The sequence below is a fragment of the Setaria italica genome, chromosome IV, assembly GCF_000263155.2.
Source record: "Setaria italica strain Yugu1 chromosome IV, Setaria_italica_v2.0, whole genome shotgun sequence".
Classification (NCBI taxonomy): domain Eukaryota; kingdom Viridiplantae; phylum Streptophyta; class Magnoliopsida; order Poales; family Poaceae; genus Setaria; species Setaria italica.
Genome location: NC_028453.1, coordinates 22,441,198 through 22,464,196, shown reverse-complemented (window position 1 = coordinate 22,464,196; position 22,999 = coordinate 22,441,198). Strand labels below are relative to the sequence as shown.

Here is a 22,999-nt window from a genome sequence, read left to right as displayed (position 1 = left end):
TGTGCGGCGAACTGAACCTTGTTCTCATCCGGGCAATAGGCGGTGAGAAGGGAGAACTTGGACTCGATAGCGCGAATCCAGGCATCAGCGTCAAGTGGGTCCTCCGTCTTGTGAAACAGAGGAGGCTGGGTCCCCAGAAAATCTTCGTAGCGAGCAACATGTGGGTGTTGATGGGCCCTTCCTCCCTGGGGCTGCTGCTGCTGCCCCTGAGCGATATGCCTCAGCAGCTCGGTCTGGCTGCCAAGATCGACTCGAGGGTGGTTGGAGGCGGAGGTGGGGGAGGCACCTCGCTGCCACTGGGAACAGAGCCGGAGCATGTGCGATGCGACATCTGCAAGATTTACCTTTCCATTAGTCACATAGCCCCAAAATCTTGCTTAACCATAAGAAAACGTTATGTGCGGAAAGGATAAACGCTAGTCTTGCTGATGGTGCAAAAGCTACAATCAACTTGCATATCTCTTCTTTGAAGGGCACATGGTTCTCATCCTTAAGCGAGGGTTAGCATATGTTGTTCACAACCACTTTCATGTTATGCTTGTTGACCGAAAAGGAAGGGAAAGAGGTCGTTTAGATGTTCTAGTAGGTTGCTGTCCAGCTGATTTTCAGCAAGCTGAGCCATGGAATTTTGGCTCTAGCGGGCGTTTGACAGATCTGAAGGAGCTGAAAATTTACGAGTAGTTAGGATAGAAGTTTTCGCACAACTTTGGTATATGAACTTTGGCTCAAAAACGAGTGGAGACAAGGGTAAAACTGAGGAGAAACAGTCACTGTAATTCTGCCATAATTTTCAGACATTAACCAGAGGTAGCAACGGTGACCCTTCATAGAATCAGTTTTAACATCCCAAATACTCAACTCAAGCTAACCTATTACATCACTGGCCAAAATATAGGTCGCCGAGGAGTAAAAACAAAAGAGAACCGCTCAACCCAGGTCGACATAACTAGAAGTCGTCAAGGTTGCCCACGGAGGCAAAGCTAAGGACCGGAGAGTGAGCATCACCCACTGGAGGCTGCGGAGAGGCATCCTCATAGTCCATGCTCGAAAAGCCCTTGATCTCCTTGGGCTCCTCCTCCTGGGCCATCGGCTCATCCTGCTACAGCTCTAAGGCGTGGATGGCATTAAGCTCATCGTGATGCTCCTGCAGGTGCTCATTGGCGTTCGCCAGCTCCATGTTCACATCATAGAACTGGTCAGCCAAGATCTCCATATCGTGCTCCATATCCACAATCTCCTCCTCCAAATGAGTAATCTTGTCCTGCATCTCAGCAATCTGGACATCCTTCTGTACCAGCTCGAGCGACAGGTCCAGCATGCCACTCTGCACGGTAGACAAGGCAACCTGGTTGGCCATTGCCATCCCGATCACTGTAGCCATCGCTCGGCTCTGCAGCTCAACCATCCTGTAGAACACGTTCAGGCAACGAGCTGAAACAAAAATCGTGCGCTGTGGATCCATAAGCCCGAGCAAGTCCATATGCTCCATACGATCCAACCAGTCCGAGTCCCTCGTATCCCGGGCAGGGAACAACTCAATCGGGTCTAGCACGATCTCAAGAGGGTGTGCCCGGCAGAACTGTGTCAAGGTCTGCAAGGCTGCAAACTCCCAGGTGTCATGGAGCATGTGTCCCTCGGCCACCACCTCCAACAGTGGCCACTGTGGCTGATCCGGAGGCGGGGGTACCCGCACGTGCATGCGGCTCCACGGAATCCCGTGGTCCTGGTATGCACGTCCCGCATAGACCGGCGGCGACTGGTACCCGAAAGAGCGCAGGGTGTCCCACAACACAACTGGAAAACCCTCGTAGTGAAGGCACCGTGGGTAGGTGGTTCCATCCGTACCGACTGCAACATGCACGGGCTGCGCCATCTGTAACCAAAGGTCAAGTGAGAAATGGAGTTAACACTTGGAAATCAAACAGATTTCTAGCAGTTAGAGAAAAGCTCATAACTCAGCAAGTATTCCTCCAAAACTTCTCAAATTTTACCAGCATGTTCTTTAGATAGTGTGTAACAAGTTTGGTATTCCAGGGTAGGGCTAGAACAGAACCTAACAAGGTGATAATCTCAGATTCCCATTAAGTGTTCATGCTGGAATTTTTCAGACCGAGTCAAGATAAACTAAACATAACTTCCAAACCAGAGACCCAACAAAGCTGAAATTCTTCCAGTAAGTCCTTTACTAAGTTCTGAAAAACTTTTCTTAAAGGACTACTAGCATAAAAGGTCCTTAAGGTGGTCGAAACAGCAGAAACTCCGCTGGTGTGCACTTAGGGCTAACAGCCAACAGGGGGTCACAAAACTGATCACAACTCTCAACCCAAATGGTAGTACCTTGTGAAAATTTTTCAGCAGTTTACTTGGGAGATTTAACACAACTTTCTTATATAAAGTTTCTGGAGTTATCATGCGGATCCACCTGAAAGATTCATTTTACCGTGCATGGCGGAAAAAAAGGACAGCTAGACAATCCTTAACGCGGTGCATTTCTTTTTACGACACACTTGAGTTTGGTTTTTATTTCCTTAGGTTGTGATTTTTATTTCTTAATGCATGCACGTCCTAGTCGCCCTCTCAACCAAAAATAATTGCCAAAAATCTTTGGACTTACGTGGTTAGTGGCGGTGGCAAGGCAACAATACGGCTCTCACTATAATAACTAGTCGAGTTACTAGGCATCGCTTTGAACGCAACGTTGTTAGTGTACCTGCAGAAAAACACAACACAGCTTGAACCTTCCGTGCCATCACTCACGAAAGCGTCCACAATCATTGCCGTTCACTATAGAAACGACACCCATGCGTTTAACGCTGCATGGACAGCGCAACAACCGTGGAAATAGGTTCCTTCGAATGGAATCCTATAACCCTTTGCATTCTCGTGATACGGAATCATGCACACGTATAATAAACGTGGGCGAACAACCGTGACGATAGGCTCGTTGGAAACGAACCATACCATCCTTCGCATGCATTAACATACAAAACCTGCGCACGTATAATAGACGTGGGCGAAATAACCATGATGATAGGCTTGTTGGAATCGAATTCCCATCACCCTTCGCATACTCGCGATGCGGATTTCGGCACACGTATGATAGACGTGGCAACAAGTGCTAGAAGTTAGAAGATAACCAATAACTATTAGCCACTTGAAAAACAACCCCAAAATCCCCTAGGGCTCCTCGAACTAAACTCATCCTTAGCGAACTTACGAACTTCTCGATTTACTTCTTGCAAATTTTAGTCAGAAAATAGTGTTTTAAGGTTTGTTGTTCTCCGTACCGTGCTTCGAGCTCTGATGCCAACTGTGGCAGAACTGCCCAAATTAACTTGACTAAAATGCATTGAAGTCGCCTGACACGCGATTATGCACTTTAAGCAAGTCAACTTGGTCGACCGTCGGATTTCATCCGATTAACCACATAAACAGGATCGAGAAGCATCGCTCACGCGAAGGTGAGTAGCACAGAGGTTACAACATTCCATCACTACAACAAGTTCAACATTTTATTACATCACAATTTTCAAAATTCAGACCGAATTGCGAGGTTCGAAAGTCAAATAAAACCAGCGGAAGCTAAACGTCGATACATGACATCACGACGGAGCCAATCATGACATCAAAAATCCCTTCCTTCGCCGTCCAAGGAGGGATCCCACTCGACTGTCCAGCCTGGAGGGAGCTGGGTAGGCCAAGTGGTACTAGCAACCAAACTATTGACATTACCTAAAAAAGATTAGCCACAACAAGGCTGAGCAACTAGTACTCAGCAAGACTGACCCGTCGGGGGAAAGACATGACCAAGACCTAGACATGCAAGGCCTTCTAGCTCTGGGGTTTTCTTTGCCAAAAGCGTCTAAAGTCAGTCCTTACTTTCAACATTTTAGCTCATGTTCTACATTCTTTATCCAGTCTAGATTAGCAACTTATACTAAATAAGCATGATTTCCAAGCAATTACTTAACAAGCATCAACTTAATCTCATAATAATGTTTCATCGTTACTCAGTGCAGAATAGCGATCAAGTAGTCCCAAACTGTGAGAGGCAGACAAATAGATTCGAATTTATTAACCATGCATGGCGAACCTAATCTCACGACATCCGCGCACCACGAAGGGTCGCTTCATTTGTCAGCCGTCCCCATCGATCCCTTAGGCACGTGTCAGGGCCAACTGCCTTTGGTGTGCAATGCTCCACAGTCCCTGCCTATTGCTGCACTGTGACCGCACTTGCACCCACATGATGCACCATGGGAACGATGTTCCAAGGACAGCCGGAGGGTATGCCACACCCCAGTTCGATCAGGTACTAGGCTTCCCCATCCCATACTAGGTGTGAGATTAGTACTTTCAAACACTTGATCACGAACGCCGACACGTTTCGACCTTAGTCCATTTTCATTTAGACAGACGGGGCAATCCACCAAGTATCGAACATAAGCCTGACCCCGTCCGTCGTCCTTATAGTTGCGACACAACTGAAACATTCAACTCCTATAACTCGCGAGTGATAGGAAATCACTCGACTTTTACCGGGACCTATTAAGCATTGCAACTACTCGACCTTAGCAACTAGTATTCAGACAAGGTACTAAGTTTATGCATCTAAGGTTTCATTACAACTCTTGGAAACATAAATGCACAATCAAGTAATCAATAATATTGCATGAACTCAAGATAGGAAATTATGCTCTGGGGCTTGCCTTCAGGAAAAGTTAGTAGGTCCTCGGGGTCTTGCTCCAGTTCGGGCTCTCCTTCGAAGGGGTGAAGCTCCTCGGCGGGGTCTTCTTTCGGTGCCGGGTGGAGCTCGTACGTTCCGTCGGCGAGATTCAACTCTACACGGAAATGCAATGCAGGGGTTAAACATTTTAGATGGTTATTTCAACACACTCGTAGGTTTTAACTCAGACACTTATAGCAAAGCTACAGGAAAGGTGGGGGAGTCCAACTTCAGTTGGTGGAGAACAGGATAAAATGGTCGGATTGGGAGAAACTTATGGTCTGACTCTCAGATTTAAGGGAAAACCGTACCGTGGTCCTACGACTCAACATAGAGAAATCCCCGAAAAATTTCACCGATACCCTCGGGTCAAAGAAAAAGATGCAGCCGAGCCCTCAGGCGAGGCGAAGAAAGGGTCGGCGAAACTGACAGGGTCGGGTGAGACGAAAGGAAAACGGGGTCGGGCGAGACGAACAGAAAGAGGTCGGGCGAACCAAACAGAGAGGGGTCGGGCGAACCGAACAGAGAGGGGTCGGACGAACCGAACGAAAAGGGGTCGGTCAAACCGAACAGAGAGGGGTCGGGCGAACCGAACGAAAAGGGGTCGAGCGAACCGAACAGAGAGGGGTCGGGCGAACCGAAACAAAAGGGGTCGGGCGAGACGAAAAAAAGGGGTCGGTCGAGACGAAACAAAAGGGGTCGGTCGAGATGAAACAAAAGGAGTCGGTCAAGACGAAACAAAAGGGGTCGGGCGAGATGAAACAAAAGGGGTCGGTCGAAACGAAACAAAAGGGGTCAGCGGCTTACCTTTAGGTCTACCGGTGAAGCCTTGGGGTCGAACAGGAGTAGACTTGGGCGGAAGGTCGTACGCACTAAGGCTTGGGCGGCGGCGAGGCTTCGACGGTGCTCCGGCGGCGACGGTGCTTCTTGTGGACACAGGCAAGGTCTAGTACCGTGCGGAGGAACAGGCGGCTGGTGGGTTGGGAGAAGCGGCTTGAGCGGAGAGGGGAACTTCCTCAAGAATGTGGCGGTGAAGTCGCCGGAGTGTAGGGTGGTGCAAAGGGGTGAGTTTCACGGAAGCTCAGCGGTGGCGCAGAGGAGAAAGCGGGGGTGCGGGTGCGGGCGGTGGCAAGGGGTGGCGTTGCCGGTGAGGGGGTCCCTTTTATAGGGCCGTGGTGGGGCGGAGGGTTGAGGCGGGGCTCTGGTGGGGAAAGGATAAGGCCAGGAGCGACGAGTGCGTGGGCAAGGCGACCATTGGCCAGCGGTGCCATTGGGCAGAGGAGGCGGAGCTCCGGGTGGTCTTCGGCGGCGATTAGCCTTGGGCGGCGCGCGCCTGGGGCTTCCGGTCTGTCGGGCGGACGAGGCGGTGGGCTACCGTGTGGATTGGGTGAGCAGGTGGAGGCGCAGGACGTCGTGGGCGTGGCAGCTTTCCCGGCGGACGGGCGGGACGGGGTTGGCGGAGCAGAGCTGTGGCAAGCGGAAGGCAACATGCGCGCGATCGGCGGTTGTCTAGCCTAGCGTTCGCTCCATCCTGTCACGGGCGCGGGTTGGGCGCCGTGGCTCTCGTCCTGTCGCTGTCGCGCTGGTGATAGGACGCCGGCGAGCTGCCGGTGGCCGACGGCCACGCGGCACGCGGCGCGCGAGCGAACATGCTCTGGGGCGCAGGCGTCGAGGCTCCCTTCGGGCAGCCAGCCCGACCAGCTTTGGAGAGATCTTTCTCCGGATTTTCCAACACAACTTCCAAAACTCTTTTAAACAAACTTGCCCAACTCTGGACGTTCTTCGAACTTTTTTTAAGGTGTTGGTTTAGATTGTGAAAGGATTCAAAGATATTTCATGCCAAAGTTAGCCAAAAATCTGGAATTCCAGACTTAGGGTTTTAAGGCACCAGGGGTGAGCTGACTGTTTTACCTCACTTTGACCGGGGTTTTGAACAGGTTCGGGCCTAATTTGGACCTGGGTCAGTGTAACAAATTTGGAACACACTCCAGGTACTACAACTTTCATTCAGGCCCTGACTTGAGTTTAGATAGGAATTGTGAGATAAAAGCTTGCAAAGATGAAGGAAAAACTCGAATTCCAGGACTTAAGAGATTTTTAGGGTCCTTTAGTAAACCGGTTTTGGATTGCTGTTTTTGACTCCCTTCCGCTCCGAATTAGTCAAAGTGTCTTTAACAAAAGTTGTTTGAATTAAAAAGTTTTACATTTCTTATTTGGATAGAAACTTAAGTTTGCATATAAAATTTCAAGCTTTATTCCAAACTCCAAAAAGAGTTTCTTAGGGTTATAAAGGTCATTTCACTTCTTTAATTAGGGATTTATCACTGGTTTATAGTTAAAAGCACTTAATTTAGGTAGAGTTGTTACAGTAAGGTCCTTACCGCCAGTTGGAACGGCGGTAAGGCCCTTACTGCCAGTTCAAACGGTGGGGCTCGTCCCTTATAAAATGAGCCACGCCCCCTCCCCCTCCTCCCGCACTAGACCCCCACCCCACCAGACTACGCTAGAGAAAGAGAGGAAAGGAAAGAAGGGAAGAAAAAAAGAAGGGGAGGAGAGGAGGAGGAGGGAAGAAAGGAGGAGGAGGAGGGAAGAAGGGAGGAAGGAAATTCTTCCGTCGTTCCCAGGTAAATTTTTTTAATCTTGTAGTTTAGATAGTATAGTGTAGTGACTAGATCTAGATTTAGAAATATTAGTGGATCTGAGATTTAGAAATAGCTAGTGAATCTGAGACTTAAAAACATTTAGCTGAATTTACATATAGCAAAATGTAGCTTAGTTAGTACAATAGATTTAGCTTAGACAGTAAAATAGATTTAGCTTCGGTGGTATAGTAGATTTAGCTTAGGTGGTATAGTAGATTTAGCTTAGGTAGTACAATAGCTTTATTTTAGATCACAGTAAAGTTAAGAAATCTTAGTGGATCTGAGATTTAGAAATATCTAGGGGATCTGAGATTTTATTTGTCGTGTATATTAGTTCTGCTACATGTCTATGATAAATTTAGTTAGTAAGATTGGTTTAGTATTACATAGTTGTTTGTTTATTGAATTGAAGTCGTCATTATAGTTAAATGATATATATTGGTGAGATTAATTTGGACTGCTCGTTTCATATATGTTGGCAAGCATATCGGATAGTTTAAATTTTCAAGTGTTGTATGAGCCGGGGAAGGTTAGATATGGTTTAGAAGGGGTAGATTTGATTGGATTTCCCTGTTTCACCAAGTGTGTTACAAGAGCAAGAGAGAGAACTTGGGGGTGCATTTGCAGGTGGCTTTGTAGGGATCTTGGTGTTGATAGAGATCAAGTGGATGTGTCTGTGAGGGTTGTAGTCAAAAGACGGCCCGACATAAATTTTTCGGAGTTGCTTCCGCTTCAAGGAACTTCGAGCTACTGGACTTACATAAATGGTTGCACGAGAAAAGGTTTACCAATCATATGTTATGTTCAATTGTTCATGAAGGGTGGGTCTAGCAGTCATATTGAAGAAGAAGTAGAAGGTGATGAAGTTGAAGCGGAAGAAGATGTGCAGAATACTAAGGGGGGAAACAAAGAACTTGATTACGATGAACAAGAAGGGGGAGATACAGAGAATGATGTTGCATCCGGCGCACCAAATGGGGAGGCTGATGAGGGGAAGAAATTCCTGAGTTAGTAGAGCAGCTGGAGATGGAAGGAGAGGAGGCCAATGGTGCCGTGGATGATGACTCATCCGATGAGAAAGATGCTTATCCTATACTGCGAAATTGGTCAACTTATGACCATTCCGCCCTACAGGTCAATATTGGGGAAACTATTCCTTGGGAGTATAAGGAGAATGAGGTATGCGTGGGGGCTTTGTACCAAAGTGGGGATGAAGTAAAGGTAGCTATTAAGAGATGGTCCACTTTGTCTTTGCAGCGTCAGTTCAGGGTGGAAAAGAATAGCCCGAAGGTGTACGATGTCCACTGTGTGCGAAATGATTGCCCATTCAGGGTGCATGCATACAAGGGAAAATGGAAGGATTACTAGGAGGTGACTAGAGTGGTTGAGCACGAATGCTTGCTGGCTGAATTGAAAGAAACACACCGTAACCTCACTGCTGATTTTGTTGCTCAATACATGTATCCTCAGATAGTGCAGAATCCTAGCTTTGAGCCCAAGTCCATTGTTTGTGTCATAGAGGAGAAGTTCAAGTACAAGATCAGCTACAACAAAGCTTACCATGCGAAGCAGAAGGTGCTTGAGATGAAGTGGGGTATGTTCGAAGCATCTTATGACAACCTCCCTATCCTTTTGCACACCATTTGCCAGAATAATCCTGGAAACTTCTATGACTTGAAAACCTATCCATGTGTTCAGTTTCTAAGAAAACAGGTCCTGCAGTGGTCATTCCTCATGTTGGGTCCTTACATTCAGGCTTTCCGGCTATGCGACGAGTCATTTGCATTGATAGCACATTTCTAACTAGAAGGTACAAAAGAACAATATTGACAACTGTTGGGTCCGATGGCAACAATCAAGTGTTGCCGCTTGGGATCGCATTTGTGGAGAAGGAGTCTAGAGATAGCTGGTATTGGTTTCTCGAGAGGATGAAGAACATGATTGTGATGGACGTCAACGGGTTTGTCTCATTCATGATTGGCACAAAGGCATTATGCAAGCAATTAAAGACTTGCAGAATGGAAGTCAGGAGCGTTTCAGGGCGCCGATATGGCCGGACTTGAAGACTAGGTGGTGCATGAGGCATATGGGTGCGAACTTTCATAGGCAATTCAAGAACAAGATCCTTATGAAATTGTTCAAATGCCTGTGCAGCTAGAATCAGGAGAAGAAGTTCAACATGCTGTGGAAGAAACTTAAGGACCTCACAAAGAAGCAATGCGAGGAACTAGCGAAGAGGTCGGTCAATAGTGAGGCTGACCACCCTGTGTCTCTAGAGGACGTCGGGCTCGATGGTCCAAATGTCAGGCGCAGACGGGGAAGATCCATCAAGAGCTTCTCATAGTGGATTGAGAATGAACCGAAGGAAAAGTGGTCATTACTCTTTGATGACGGAGGTGCACGGTGGGGTATAATGACGACAAACCTAGCTGAGGTTTACAACTGGGTTCTGCGCGGTGTTCGGGGCCTGCCCCTTGTTGGTATTGTGCAATTTTACCTATACCGCACCATGAAGTATTTCAAGGAAAGGTACTAGTTGGCTGATAACTCAATGCGCGACAACCACAGAATCTATGGGTACAAGATGACAGAGTACATGTAGGGTGCGATTAAGAAAGATCATTTGCATCGTGCAAAAGAAGTGGGAGCCGTGGAACGCCGATTCAAAGTTGTTTGGAGGGACAAAGTTCGAATGGGCGGGAGGCACGAGAAACACACACATGAGTGCATCATCAGCAATGAAGGTTGTGTTTGCTCTTGCCACAAGCCAAGGTTGCTTCACAGGTCTTGCACCCAAGTCATTGCTGCATGCATCGAGGCGGGGGCGCTTCAACCCCGTCGTTTCGTGCCGCACTATTTCCTGAAAGAAACCATATGGCAAACTTGGAGGAACGAGATTTATGGATATTGTTTACTAAGAGACTTCGTCAATAATCCTAGGAATGCTGCCCATTACATTCCTAACCCTAATCCAGAAATGTTCCAAGGGGTCGGACGATGCGGGAATAGACGTATCCGTAACGACATGGATCAATCTGAAGTAGGTCCTGATGTCTGACTCTGCTCCAACTGCCACGAAGCCGATCACACCTACAAGAATTGTCTGGCAACGACGTATGGAAGTGTCAGCACCCAAGCTGCATCTAATATGCCGATGAAGGTTTTTCAACTTGACGCAGTACAACAAGTTACAATACTATCGTCCTAACCCCCTCGTGCTCAAATATGAAAAGCCGATGCCTCAACAGCAAAGCATGCAAATGACCGCATTCGAATGGGTTTAGTGAAATAGATGTACCTTATGGTATGTTGTACCCCTTTACCAGTTTTTAGCTAAGCTGTGGCGTACCTAGGCCTTGCCGTTGCATTCCGAAAATCCTTGAGGGGGCAGCCTTTTGCGATGGATGACGAAGTGGGGTTAGCTTTGAGATGGGCTTCATCGCCGCAGCGGCTCACTAGCAGCCGGAGGTGGAGCTGGGCTATCTCAAGCTTCGTACTTGCTACCGAGGGGGTAATTGGCCGTGAAAGGTTGAGGGGTGGAGCTCGAATGGAGGAACACCTCGGCCACCATCAATGAGTCAGGCTTCATCTTGGGCCAAAGAAACATCAGGCGGAGCTCTATGCTGGCCGGGCAATAATCACATTTGAAAAATTTGCGTATCACAAAAATGAGTGTTCCTCTTATGTTCAATTGCCCTTCGGAACCTAATTTTCACAAAATAAAATATTTAGGGCCACGAACGAGTAATGCTTGAACGTGACCCTCGCTCCAAAGCCTGTATGATGGTTTTACCACCCTCGGACGATGAGGCCCTTGTTGTGTCGGGAGCCTAGATCTGCCTCCTTCGTACGACCCCATCCGACGTTCTGGGAAATGCTGCCAGCTGCCGCCATAAATGATCGATGCATTCCAGGAAAAATGTTTCATTCCTCACTCCAAAGGGTTCGTGAATTTTTGGCTGCTTGTTGAACTGATGATGAGGGGTCAAAGTGGGTGTGGGAAGCCTTTGTTTTCTCTCTTTTCTCTCTCTTCGGATTTTGTTCTCTAGCCAAACTCAAGGGCGCCAATTGTTGGGGATGTAACTCCTCCGAACAGAGAAGAGAGAGAAGAAGGACGGTAGGAGGGTATAAATGAGAGGGAGGAAGGTGCAAAAGCATGGGAGCAAGTAGGGAGAGATCAAGTGAGTCCCCCTCTCATGATCTCTTGGGTCCTTTGTATACAGAAGGGAGGGGATGATAATTTTCCACCATAGCCCTGGTGGGTACATTATTTACAAGCAAGCCCTTGGACTTTCATCAGGCCTATTTCCTACATGGGCTGGACCATTCCCCCGATAGTCATGTTTGTTACATTGAGTCAACTAGTCTTATAAAAAAATTTGATCAACAGTTGGTAGGAAAAATGTTGGATCAGCTTTTTAGAGGAAAATGTTATATCACACCCAATGAATGTTGAGCCATCTTTTTTAGATAAAGAAAATAGTTTCCAACCTCTACAACCACACACAATCAAGTTTTTACATCATCCTCAACCTAGAAGCTGCACACCAAAAATAGAGAAATGAGTACATATAGGGGATGCAAAATTCAAAAGCAGAGTCTATTATTGCTTCTACATCCGTTCTTGGTGAATATATCCAAAGCGATGATCTCTAGTTCTTTGTTTGCCGAAAGGATGGTCTCCCTTGTATCATCACGCTGCAACATGGACCAAACTCGCAGCCAATATGCTACCTGAAAATAACATGCATAAATGAATTTATATTTTTTTTATCCAACACCAAATCATTATGTGTACACCATGCAGCCCACTTAGGAGCTACCACCCTCATGATGAGTAAAGTTTTATGTTTTTCCAATGCCGGTTAACCACTTCCCACTAGTAGAGAATTCACCTTCCATGCGCCCCATTTTGTCCCGGTTTAAAGTTGGCCCGGGATAAAAGGTTCACCAACCGGGACTAAAGCTCGGTCACTGGTGGGGGGCTCATCAACCGGTACCTTTTATCCCGGTTGCAAAGGCTAGTGGAAAAAAAAGACCATGAGAGGCCTTTTATCCCAGTTTGTAACACCAACCGGGATAAAAGGGTCGAGAGCCTTTTATCCCGGTTTGTAATACCAACCGGGATAAAAGACCCCCTTTTATCCCGGTTGGTGTTTCAAACCAGGATAAAAGGATCCCCAACGGGGTGGCTGAAGCAGGACTAAATCCTTCGAACCCTTTTATCCCGGTTTGTAATACCAATCGGGATAAAAGGGGGTCTTTTATCACGGTTGGTGTTTCCAACCGGGATAAAAGGGTCCCCCACGAGTTAATACAAAAGGATTGCATCCCCTATATAGTCAGATGTGCTGTGTAGGTGGGATGGCAAGGAAGCTACGCGCGAGGCTGGAGGTTGTGGGTTCGAATCTCACACAGCACGCACGCGCATATTTCGCGTGAAAAATCGCGTGACTTGTGACTTGTGGGGGCCTCCTGGGAGCCTGGAGTTTTTTTTTTTGCAACGCCTGCTGTGGTGACCCGTTTTATCCCGGTTGGTATTACCAACCGGGATAAAAGGGGGGTCTTTTGTCCCGATTGAGTAACCCGGGACAAAAGGACCCCCCTTTTGTCCCGATTGGTTTATCCCGGATGGATTTTCGGGAGATTTGCACCTTACCAACCGGAACTAAAGGTCAATTCTCTACCAGTGTCCCAAACATATGTTTTATTGATCTAGGTGGGGTTAACCTAGTAGGTATTTGAACCACTCTCCAAATATCTTTAACATGTTGACAATTAAAAAAGAGATGTTTGATTGTTTCATTACAATCATAGAAACAATATATTTTCCCTATTTTGAATGTTGAGCCAACTGTTCAAAGTAGTTTCAAATTTTCACTTAAAATATGTGATAATGCTCAATATCTTTTAAGCTATGTTTCCGGTTATATTTTTCCAGTTTCCAATTGAATATGTGAAATACTAATTGTATCGTTTCTAAACAGCACATTGGTGTCTGCTAGTTCAATGGATTGTAAGCACAAGATCATTTCCAACAAATTACATGAAGCTATTTAAATTTTTGGTATTCAAATATTTGCATTCCATCGTAAACATTGTGTACCAGATTTTTCCATGTTCGGTGGAATTCGTATTACCATGTTTCCGTACTCTGAATAAAACAAATTCTTCAAATTAGATCATTTTCCAGTTTCTTTGTTTTTTTTTTCCGTGGTCATGAATGTTCATTCTTGGAAGTTTGAACTATCAGCATGTCAACGTTCTTTGTTTATATTTCCAGTCACAGAAACACATCAACTTTGAATATGAATGAAAGAACGTGCACAGCTGGTTCTCACGCGCTCGCCAAAGAATGGTAAAGGGTGCGCAGACAAAGAACGATATATCTATATCTCTCGGCTCAAGTAATGTCGGCCCAAGAGACTAGCTAGTGGGATGGACGGGAAACGCTACTGGCTGGACTGCACCCGGCCCAACTCATGGGCAGCCGAGAAAAGAGAAGCCTACAAAGAGGCATGATGGATGTTGACTATAGATTTTCATTTGGCACTAACACGACGGGTCGACCCGAGCACGACACGAAGAAGTACAGTCCAAAAACAGCCCAGCCCGACACCCATCATGCTAGTGCCTAGCACGGCCCGTAGGTAGTGCCGGGACTGGGCTGGCAATCTGGCCCGCAGTGCCGGCACGGGCATGGCACGGAAATTGGGCCGGCACTATATGGCCCGATTCGTATGAACCGTTGGATGTTTGATATTCTTCCTAAGCCGTCGGATGTACTCGATTGAAAAACCCTAAAATAAAAACACTCATCCCAGCCTCCCATCCCTCCCTGCGCCGCTATCGCTCGTCTCTCGCTCGCGCCGGCGCCACTCTCTTTCGCTCGCGGAGCTGCTCCCCGCGGGCAAGCGCAGGCGACGGCGCCGCGCCCCCCCGCGGGCGACGACGGAGCGGGCCGCGGCCGGCGCGGGCACGCCGGGCTACCGTGCTCGACAGCACGGCACGGCACGGCTAACCGCCCATAGGGCCGTGATGTCGGCACGGCGGCACTACACGGCACGGCATGGCTAAGCCACCGTGCCGCATAGTGCCGTGCCGCATAGTGCCATGCCGCGCCGTGCTCATGCCAATGCCGTGTCGTGCGGCCCGGTTGGCTATGTATAATGTTGACAAATGACAAGCTTCTGAGTTCTGTGTTGTGTCCAAATAATGACTGCTTTTTTGCTGAAAGTAAAAGTGGGCTTGCCCTCAGAATTAGAAAGATATATATAGTAAAGAAAAAGAATTACTGTCATTAAAAAAATAACTTGTTTGCGGTTTCATTTCCACTAAATTTTCATTGTTTTCTTTCATATATATTATTGAGGGATCTAATAAATTGGAGCTACCGTTAGCAGCAAGCAGCCTGAAAATCCCATTACCAATCACTGTAAAAAAATGTAACCACGTAGGCCAAAACTACTGCCAAAAGATGGTCCTGACTTCCCCCTTAAGGCATGCGTAGCGTTCCAAGCCAACAAGCTAACAAATCCATGTATAGCAGAAAATGTGCTTGCTGCCAGCAACATGATGATCACAGTCTCACGCAACATCACCCCTGGAAAGCAAATCGTTTCCCTGCCATGTATAGAGATATAAAACGATCAGAATAGGCAGCTCGCCTTGGCACAACGACAAATCGAAATGGCGCGCTCCAACGACGGCGCTGCCACACTAGAACTCGTGGTCTGCCTCGGCTTGCTGCTGGGCCACCTCGCCATCGCCCAGAAGTCCACAAGGCCGCCTTCCTGCAGCCGCACAACGCGGCCCGTGCGGAGGTTGGCGTGCCCAAGCTCTCGTGGAACGCCACCCTCGCCGCGTACGCCCGCCGGTACGCCGGCCGGCGGGCCCACGACTGCGAGCTCGTGCACTCGCGCGGGCCCTACGGGGAGAACATCTTCTGGGGAAGCGCCAGCCGCGATTGGGCGGCCGGGGATGCCGTCGCGTCATGGGTGAAGGAGAGGGCCAACTACGTACGACTGCAAGAGCAACCAGTGCGCGCAGCGGCGGAAGTGTGGCCACTACACGCAGGTGATGGCGAGGACGAAGAGGGTCGGCTGCGCCGCTGTGGAGTGCGACGGTGGCGGCACGTTCATCATCTGCAGCCATGACCCGCCGGGCAACGTCAATGGGAAGCCGCCGTACCCAGGCTGCGGCCGTTATGGAGTTCCGGCCGTCCAGTGATCACAACTGGAAATAATGTGAAGTGTCTTATGTTGTAATAATTACTCGTGAAGAATGTACTCCCTCCGTACTCACAAAGGAAGTCGTTTTGGACAAGGTTTGGGTCAAACATTGGGAATATAAATCATGAATAACTTTTAAGTTGTTGAGTTTGGAAATGTGAAAACCATATAAATAGATTTGTCTTGAAAAATACTTTCATAAAACTATACATATATCACTTTTTGATAAATATTTTTATAAAAATAAAGAGTCAAAGTAATACTTTGGAGACCGTGTCGCTGTCCAAAACGACTTCCTTTGTGAGTATGGAGGGAGTACGTGGTTTATTGTTGCCTTGGCACAATGTTCATTGAAAAGAATATTAATGACGTGGTGCGTTCAAGTCTATTTAAAAAGAACATTGTAGACAAAGTTTGTAAACGTTGTATTAATGAATATCCATGTGAATCCTGTAATGGACATTGCACTGAACCATAAATACATCCTGAACAAGTACTTTGTATTTATCTGTGGGTCGATGATCTTGCCAATAATTAACTAGGTGAATGCCCGTTCTTTGCAAAGGGTTTCGGAAATTGAGCGTAGGTAAGATTTCGGAAATGGAACCTGCCAGCTAAATCTCTCGGAGGGTTTTATGGGCGTCTACTGTATGCTCGAAAATCAGTTAATAGAGACTAAAATTTTTCAATAAAGCTAGCCGAACCATTTTGAGAGTGGTCTATATAGTAGTCTATAGAAAAAGAAATAAAATGAATATTTATCTGTCTCCATCCTCTTCTCTTTTTCCTCCCTACCACTATTGCTTGCCTTTAAACTCGTCATTATGGAATTTGCAGTAGTAGTCTATTATCATAAGGTCTCACAACTAAGAACTACCTTATCAAATACATTTTTGTTACCCACAGGGGCAGGATTCAGTGTGCGTATCTATAAAAGGTTGAGTGTGGGAGCATATATATATGAGCATTCACGTCTGTATTGTCATTTGTGCAAAAAAATATCTAGCACATAATAAAACATATTATAATAACATTTAAACTTTTGTCCAAAATAAATTCAAAACAACATTTATCTAACTAAAATGTACTTAATATATAAAGTGAGCTTACTCACAATTTTATTAAATGCTATATAACTAAAAATTTATTAAATACGATTGATCGTCAACATCTATTATATGACCTGATCGATTTGAAACATTGGTACCTAATTATTCTCTTTCCACATAAATTGTATGATATGTCATCACTTTTAATGATCGAGAATGAAACTCACATGGAACTTACATCGACAATGGTCTAAGGGTCGAACTCTCCTAGTTCCACTTTATGATGTTGAGCTGGTTCACGCATTGCACTTTTTTTTGGCATCGTCATCGTCTGCGTAACAACGACATGAAGTATATGACTAATACACTAAAGTTTTGTCGAAAACATTTATATGTAATTCTTCCCAATTTGAAACACAAAATTAGCAGGGTCTTCACTTTCACGATTCCACTGTTGATGATTAAAATACTACTCTCTATGAAATTATCCGCACAGAAACAGAAACAGCTGTGCGCCTTTTGACGATACAGCTTAATCAGCTACTGTGTCATATCAGCAGGTCATCATGCCTTGGGCTTGGTCTGCTGGGGAAAGCAGCCAGAGTCCTAGCTTTACGGGAACAAACCGTTACTCGACGCCACGCATCAGATTTAGAATCAAGGAAGACCTGCTAAGCACGCATTGGATAAATTCTGCACGGAATGGTCCAATAATCGTTAGCGATGGCGGGGCCGCAGGAGCAGGACCTCGGGCTGCACGGATGCAGCCTGAAGTTTAACGTACGCAAGGGACAGATGCTAGCTCTAGAAAGTCGTCTCTGGTATTCAGCGAAATCAAAACCATATATATATATATATATATCGAGTCACTCACATCTAAGCACGGTGAACCCTCGTATGCTCTGCCACATATCGCCACCACCACATCTATAATCCAAGTAGTGTGCGCCAATGGAGCCAAGTAACCATGATAAGAAAGCTAACGAGCGTGTGCAAGACCTCACCGTGGTCCGGCGACCTGAGCTCCTCAGGGCGGCAAGCTCCGGTAAGTTGCAGCTGCTACAGGAATTTCTCAGCAAAGAAGACGGAGGATCAGCTGCGGCCGCTGCGTTGGCCCGCGAAGTCTCCATTCGCTTGGAAGAGGCCCAGGCTCCTATACTCTACCCATCAGCCGCTGCCACCGAGGGAGCCTCTGCGCTCCATGTGGTTGCGGCCAGTGGAGACAAGCAAGGGTACCTAGAGGTGGCGGAGGCCATCTGCAAGAAGGCCAGCCAGTTGCTGTTCACCTGCGATGGCAACGGAGACACGCCGCTGCACTGTGCCGTGCGGGCGGGGAACGCTCAAATGACCTCCCTGCTTGTTGGGCAGGCTGACGGCTGCGACCAGAAAAAGACCATGGTAAGGATGCAGAACAAGCGCGGGGAGACGGCTCTGCACGAGGCCGTCCGCTTTGGCCACAAGACAGGCATGCGTATGGTCGAGGCGTTGATGGCCGAGGACAAAGAGTTGGCCCGTGTGGTTGCAAGGGATGGTACGTCGGCGTTGTACCTGGCAACCTCGCTGCATCACAACGATATTGTTCGTCAGTTGATATTTCAGGACGAGCAGCTCGCGACCTCCGGCCCACTTGGACAGAATGCCTTACATCCTGCTGTTCTCCACAGCAAAAGTAAAGTATTCCTGACACTTAATATTAAATCTATTGCCTCCATTTTGTAGTAGTTATCATTATTCTAATTTTTTTCCTAAGTCTAACCTTTTTATCTTTAACCATTATTTTTTAAAATTTCTATAGTTTAACCATTTTATCTTTGACCATTATTTTTTAAAATAATTTCTATAGTTTAACATCATAAGATTTATGTATTTGGATTCACCATAAGAAATGTTTTCATAATATATAATATGTGTGCTGTTAAACTATATGTATTTTTAGGATATGATGGTCAAAGATATAAATATTTGACTGAAGATAAAACTAGAATGGTAACACATAATATGAAATTAGTAAATCAGCGAGAATATATAGGAAACGTATGACAAGATAATAAGCAATTTTTAAAAAATTTTAAGAGCTCATAAGTTATGAAAAACATGAAGACCGGTCACCAGTGACTTATTCATAAGTAACGGCAGCATGGAGGCCTATCACTTACGATCTCCGACAGGCTTTGCAGCTCCTTAGGCTCTGGGTGATGCACAATAGTGATGGGCAATAACTATTGGGCATCATAGCTATATGTCATAAGGGATGGCCCGTCACCTTTTATGAATCATTAGTGACAAAGTTTATGTGATGGGCGCCATGCTCATCATTTGCCCACCTTTTAGCCATTTTCACACAGTGAACTAGTGTTTGCTTCTGAATTCAAACTCCAACGCCAAACATGGAGCTTTCGATATTCCAGGCATATTCTCTAGGTTTGCAAATGTTGAACGTTGCTAATGCTAAGTACAACCGGCTAAGGCTATACCTAAGAATTTCTGCACGAGCTCAAGGAACCAGTACTCAAGTAGCACAACCAAATTGAAATTCCCTTGTGCTTCCTCCCCCCTACGTACCTCCAAGACTTTGCCAATTGCAATATACCACCAACTCTACAACATACAAACCTTGTATACATGTACCACTTGATGATGAGAGTGTTCGTGAAAGAGTCGATACGCACATACCCAAAATCTGCAGGATCCATTTGAAGAGGGCAAGGGGGGACCCAGGATTGGGGCGGGTTTTTTGGGGGGGGGGGGGGGGGGGCAGCCCTTATAGGCCATGGCTGGCTTCACCACTGGAGGAGAGTATAAGTTACCTGAGTTAGCGATTTGTAAGTCGATACCTTGGTTACACCGGACTTTGTAAAACATGCAGTTCTTTTTTGATATAATGGATATTAATGAATATTCCCGCTCATATGTGCGGTTTTCTAATACTCCAGCCATCCGAAATTGTAGGTTATTTTGGGTTTTCTAAATATAGTGTATGTCTAGATACATACAAAAATCTATGAACATAGAAAAGTCAAAACGACCTACAATTTGAAACAGAGGGCCTTTTTTGTTTTATGTTCTATTTTTCCCCCAAAGGAGAAAGGTAGAATTTGTGCTATTTGTATCTTGTACTGCAGTTCAGTTTCCCTTTTAAGTTCCACTACTGATTAACTGTACTTGCAGAGATGACAAGAGCTCTACTTAAACTGAACAAGGACCTACTGGTCAGACAACAGGACCTCTCTGGAAGTACGCCAATGCACTTCGCTGCATCAGCAGATGATCCTTCCCTTGAATTCTTCGTATATGTCTTCATGGAGAGGACTCTCGAATTTTACTCGTTGGGCATGTACTTCGCACCGCAGAATTGGCTTATCAAATTATACAGGTGCTTGAACCTTCCTCTCTACCAACTGGTGGATGCCGATCCATCTTCAGCGTTTCAGCCTGACAACGATGGGCTGTTTCCGGTGCACGTCGCTGCCTCGGCAGGCAACCTGGTTGCTGTAATCATCTTGCTCATCATGTGCCCTGGTTGCGCTGGATTGCGTGATTCTCAGGGCAGGACCTTCCTTCATACTGCTGTTGAGAAGAGGAGTCACAATATTGTGAAATTTGTGCGCATGAGACCACAGTTTAACTCAATCCTGAATATACAGGACAACCAAGGGAACACTGCTCTGCATCTAGCTATCCTTGAAGGACATTTGTGCATATTCCAGACTCTCATCATCAACCCACATGTTCGCCTGAACTTGCCAAATCATGAAGGGAAAACCCCCATGGATCTTGCCGAGAGCAAAGCTCTACCAGGCTTTTATTTCGGGATGGTAAGTAATTCGACTACCCTTAATCTTTATTTTGCATTTATTTAGAAAAAAGATAAAATCTTAATTAATTCTTTTTGTACGAATAATTGTCACTTGAGAAATTTTTTTGTCTTAGCCCTAGGATATATTAGTGCTACACGACGTAAAGTTCCAGTGAAAAATTATCACAAATTAATACTCTTTAGTCTGTACTAGACTCTGACGGTTGAGAAAAAACGATTTATTGTACGTTTTGTCTTGCAGCATGCACAGCGTAGGATTCATGGTACCCTGAGTTTTGTAAATGCTCAGAATGGTAACTGTCGCCGTGATCGTTTCAAAGAAAAGCTTGTTCCAAAGCTAAACAAGGATGAAGAGTCAAAAAAGATAACGGAGTTCGCACAGATTGTGGGCATCTGCTCGGTGCTTGTCGCGACGGCCACATTCGCGGCAGTCTTCACAATGCCCGGCGGTTTCAGGACCGAGGACAGCGCGGGTGACACGAAGGCACCCACCGCTGCACCAAGCCCAGTTGGCCCCATCGGGACACCGATCTTGGCTGGGAAATATGCTTTCGACGGGTTCGTTCTCGCCAACACATTGGCATTCAGCTGCTCAACAATAGCCACCTTCAGTCTCGTCTACTGCGGGATGGCTGCAGTTGACGTAGAGAAACGGATCAAGCTGGTGTCCATCTCGTTGGCATTGCTCAACGGCGCCGCCAGAAGCTTCTGCGCGGCCTTCGCATTTGCGCTCTATCTACTGCTTTCTCCCGTGGCCCTGGCGACCGCCATCGCCACGGCCACGATGACAGCTCTTGTGTTGCTCGACGCACTTCGCTTCCTGTGGCTGCTGTTCGTTGACACAGTTATCGTCCTTAACAGAAGGGGAGGCCCGGCGCCACTGGTCAAGTTAACAACTGCATTCATAGTAAACATGGTGTATCTCTTCTGGCCTTACATCATAATCTTCAGCCTGCTGGGAGGTCGTAATAAGAGCCCCTTGAACTCAACTTGACTCATCTGTTGGGGTATATGTGATTCAGGACAGCAGTGAATGATGGATCCGTGCATACTGAGCCAAGATTGTCCCGCATTTATTTTATTGTTTTGAGAACACTTCTTTGTGAGCTACATTTTAAGTCTTGAGTATATTTGTATGTATCGGTGGGTCGTGGGTGTGACTTGTAAGTCGCTCCTGTACTTGCAACGATGTACCTCCTTATAGCTGTTTGTTTGTTTCTAAATTGATTAATTGACACGCTCCAAAACTATGATGTTCTGAATAATTCGACTTTTTTTATGGTATCTCCTTGTATCTATAGAGATTTCTATGGTACCTACACTCTCTTAAGTTGTACTGGTACAAACTATGCCGATCATCCATTTAGAAGAGATAATATGGACAATTTTCTCCTAGGTAATTGGACTTTTTTTTTTGTTTTCTCAATTGTTGGGAAAAGGATCCCGGTCTAATTCCGCTTCTCCAGCGAAGGGTTTTGTACAAGTTGGTTTCCATGGTGAGAAGGCATAGGAAGGACAGTTGGCGTGACAGTCAACGGGCAGCCACGGTCAGGCTTCACTAACAGGTCGAGTTTCAGGAGCGAAGCATGTTCAAAGGTTTGACTGCAAAGGAGGCCCGAGGAGCATCAAGAAAGTCCACGGCGACCTCACCGGCCTTCGCAAGACAAGAAGCCTGGCAAGTGCCATGACAACAGCAAGAGGTCTGTCTAGAGCTTGCGTGATAGAGTCGGAGTGCCCGATCTTTCGGTGAGTGGAGATAAATTCGACTTGGTGGAAGTAGACCCTCACGATCCGACTACGACGAGCGAACCCGAAGCACCAATGCAATCGCTGAACCAACTCCCGATAGTTACCAACCTCGCCGGTGCGAGATCAGCCTGATCACGAAGATCGATTCCTGTCCGCAATTGAAGAACGAACAAGAAAAAGAGGCGAACAATCTAAATATCACTCGAAGGTAGAGTTCTGAATCACACAAGGACAGCGCGTATTTGCGCGTGTTCAAGAGTAGCTAAAGCTAGATGTAAAACAAAACTCAAGTCGTAAACAAAAAGGACTCGGACTAAATAAAGATGGCGCAGCCCCTGGAGTCCGAAGGGGTCACGCACGCCCAACCCTAGGCGCCCCACCTGGGCTGCCCTGTTGGGCCATCTTCTTATTCCGATGGGTCTTCGTTCCTTAACAGCATGATGAAGTTTAATTCTCTCGCACGGGCTCGAGTGATTGGCCCAACTGGATGAGCAACTGTAGGCGCCTGAGGTGGAGGAGCAACTGGAGGCGCCTGAGGTGCTGCTAGTGTAGATGTACTCGTGGTGTCCTCATCATCCTCCCCTTCTTGAACTGAAGTCGTCCTCGACGGCAACTCCTCATCTTCGCCCACATACGGTTTCAAATCTGCAACATTAAAACTCATGGAAACACCTAATCTTGGTTAGCACTTTAAAAGGACCAGCAGCACGTGGCATCAATTTAGAACGACGTAAGGTAGAAAAACGATCCTTCCTCAAATACAACCAAACCAGATCACCCGGTGC

General features: G+C 46.6%; 1 protein-coding gene across 1 annotated transcript; it reads left to right on the top strand.

The window, feature by feature from the left end:
* Nucleotides 1-17,539: 17,539 nt before the first annotated feature.
* LOC101755538 (ankyrin repeat-containing protein NPR4) lies at nucleotides 17,540-21,666 on the top strand. The gene is made up of 3 exons (XM_004965371.3): nucleotides 17,540-18,317; nucleotides 19,817-20,463; nucleotides 20,707-21,666. Exons 1-3 carry the CDS (start codon nucleotides 17,600-17,602, stop codon nucleotides 21,457-21,459), a joined length of 2,118 nt encoding a protein of 705 aa, XP_004965428.1. The 5' UTR covers nucleotides 17,540-17,599; the 3' UTR covers nucleotides 21,460-21,666.
* Nucleotides 21,667-22,999: the final 1,333 nt, after the last annotated feature.

Bases quoted from the DNA above. Each gene is read 5' to 3' on its own strand.
- LOC101755538 (XM_004965371.3), top strand. From the start codon at position 17,600: ATGGAGCCAAGTAACCATGATAAGAAAGCTAACGAGCGTGTGCAAGAC. The intron at 18,318-19,816 runs GTAAAGTATTCC...CTGTACTTGCAG, and splicing joins TGCTGTTCTCCACAGCAAAA to AGATGACAAGAGCTCTACTT. The intron at 20,464-20,706 runs GTAAGTAATTCG...TTTGTCTTGCAG, and splicing joins CAGGCTTTTATTTCGGGATG to CATGCACAGCGTAGGATTCA.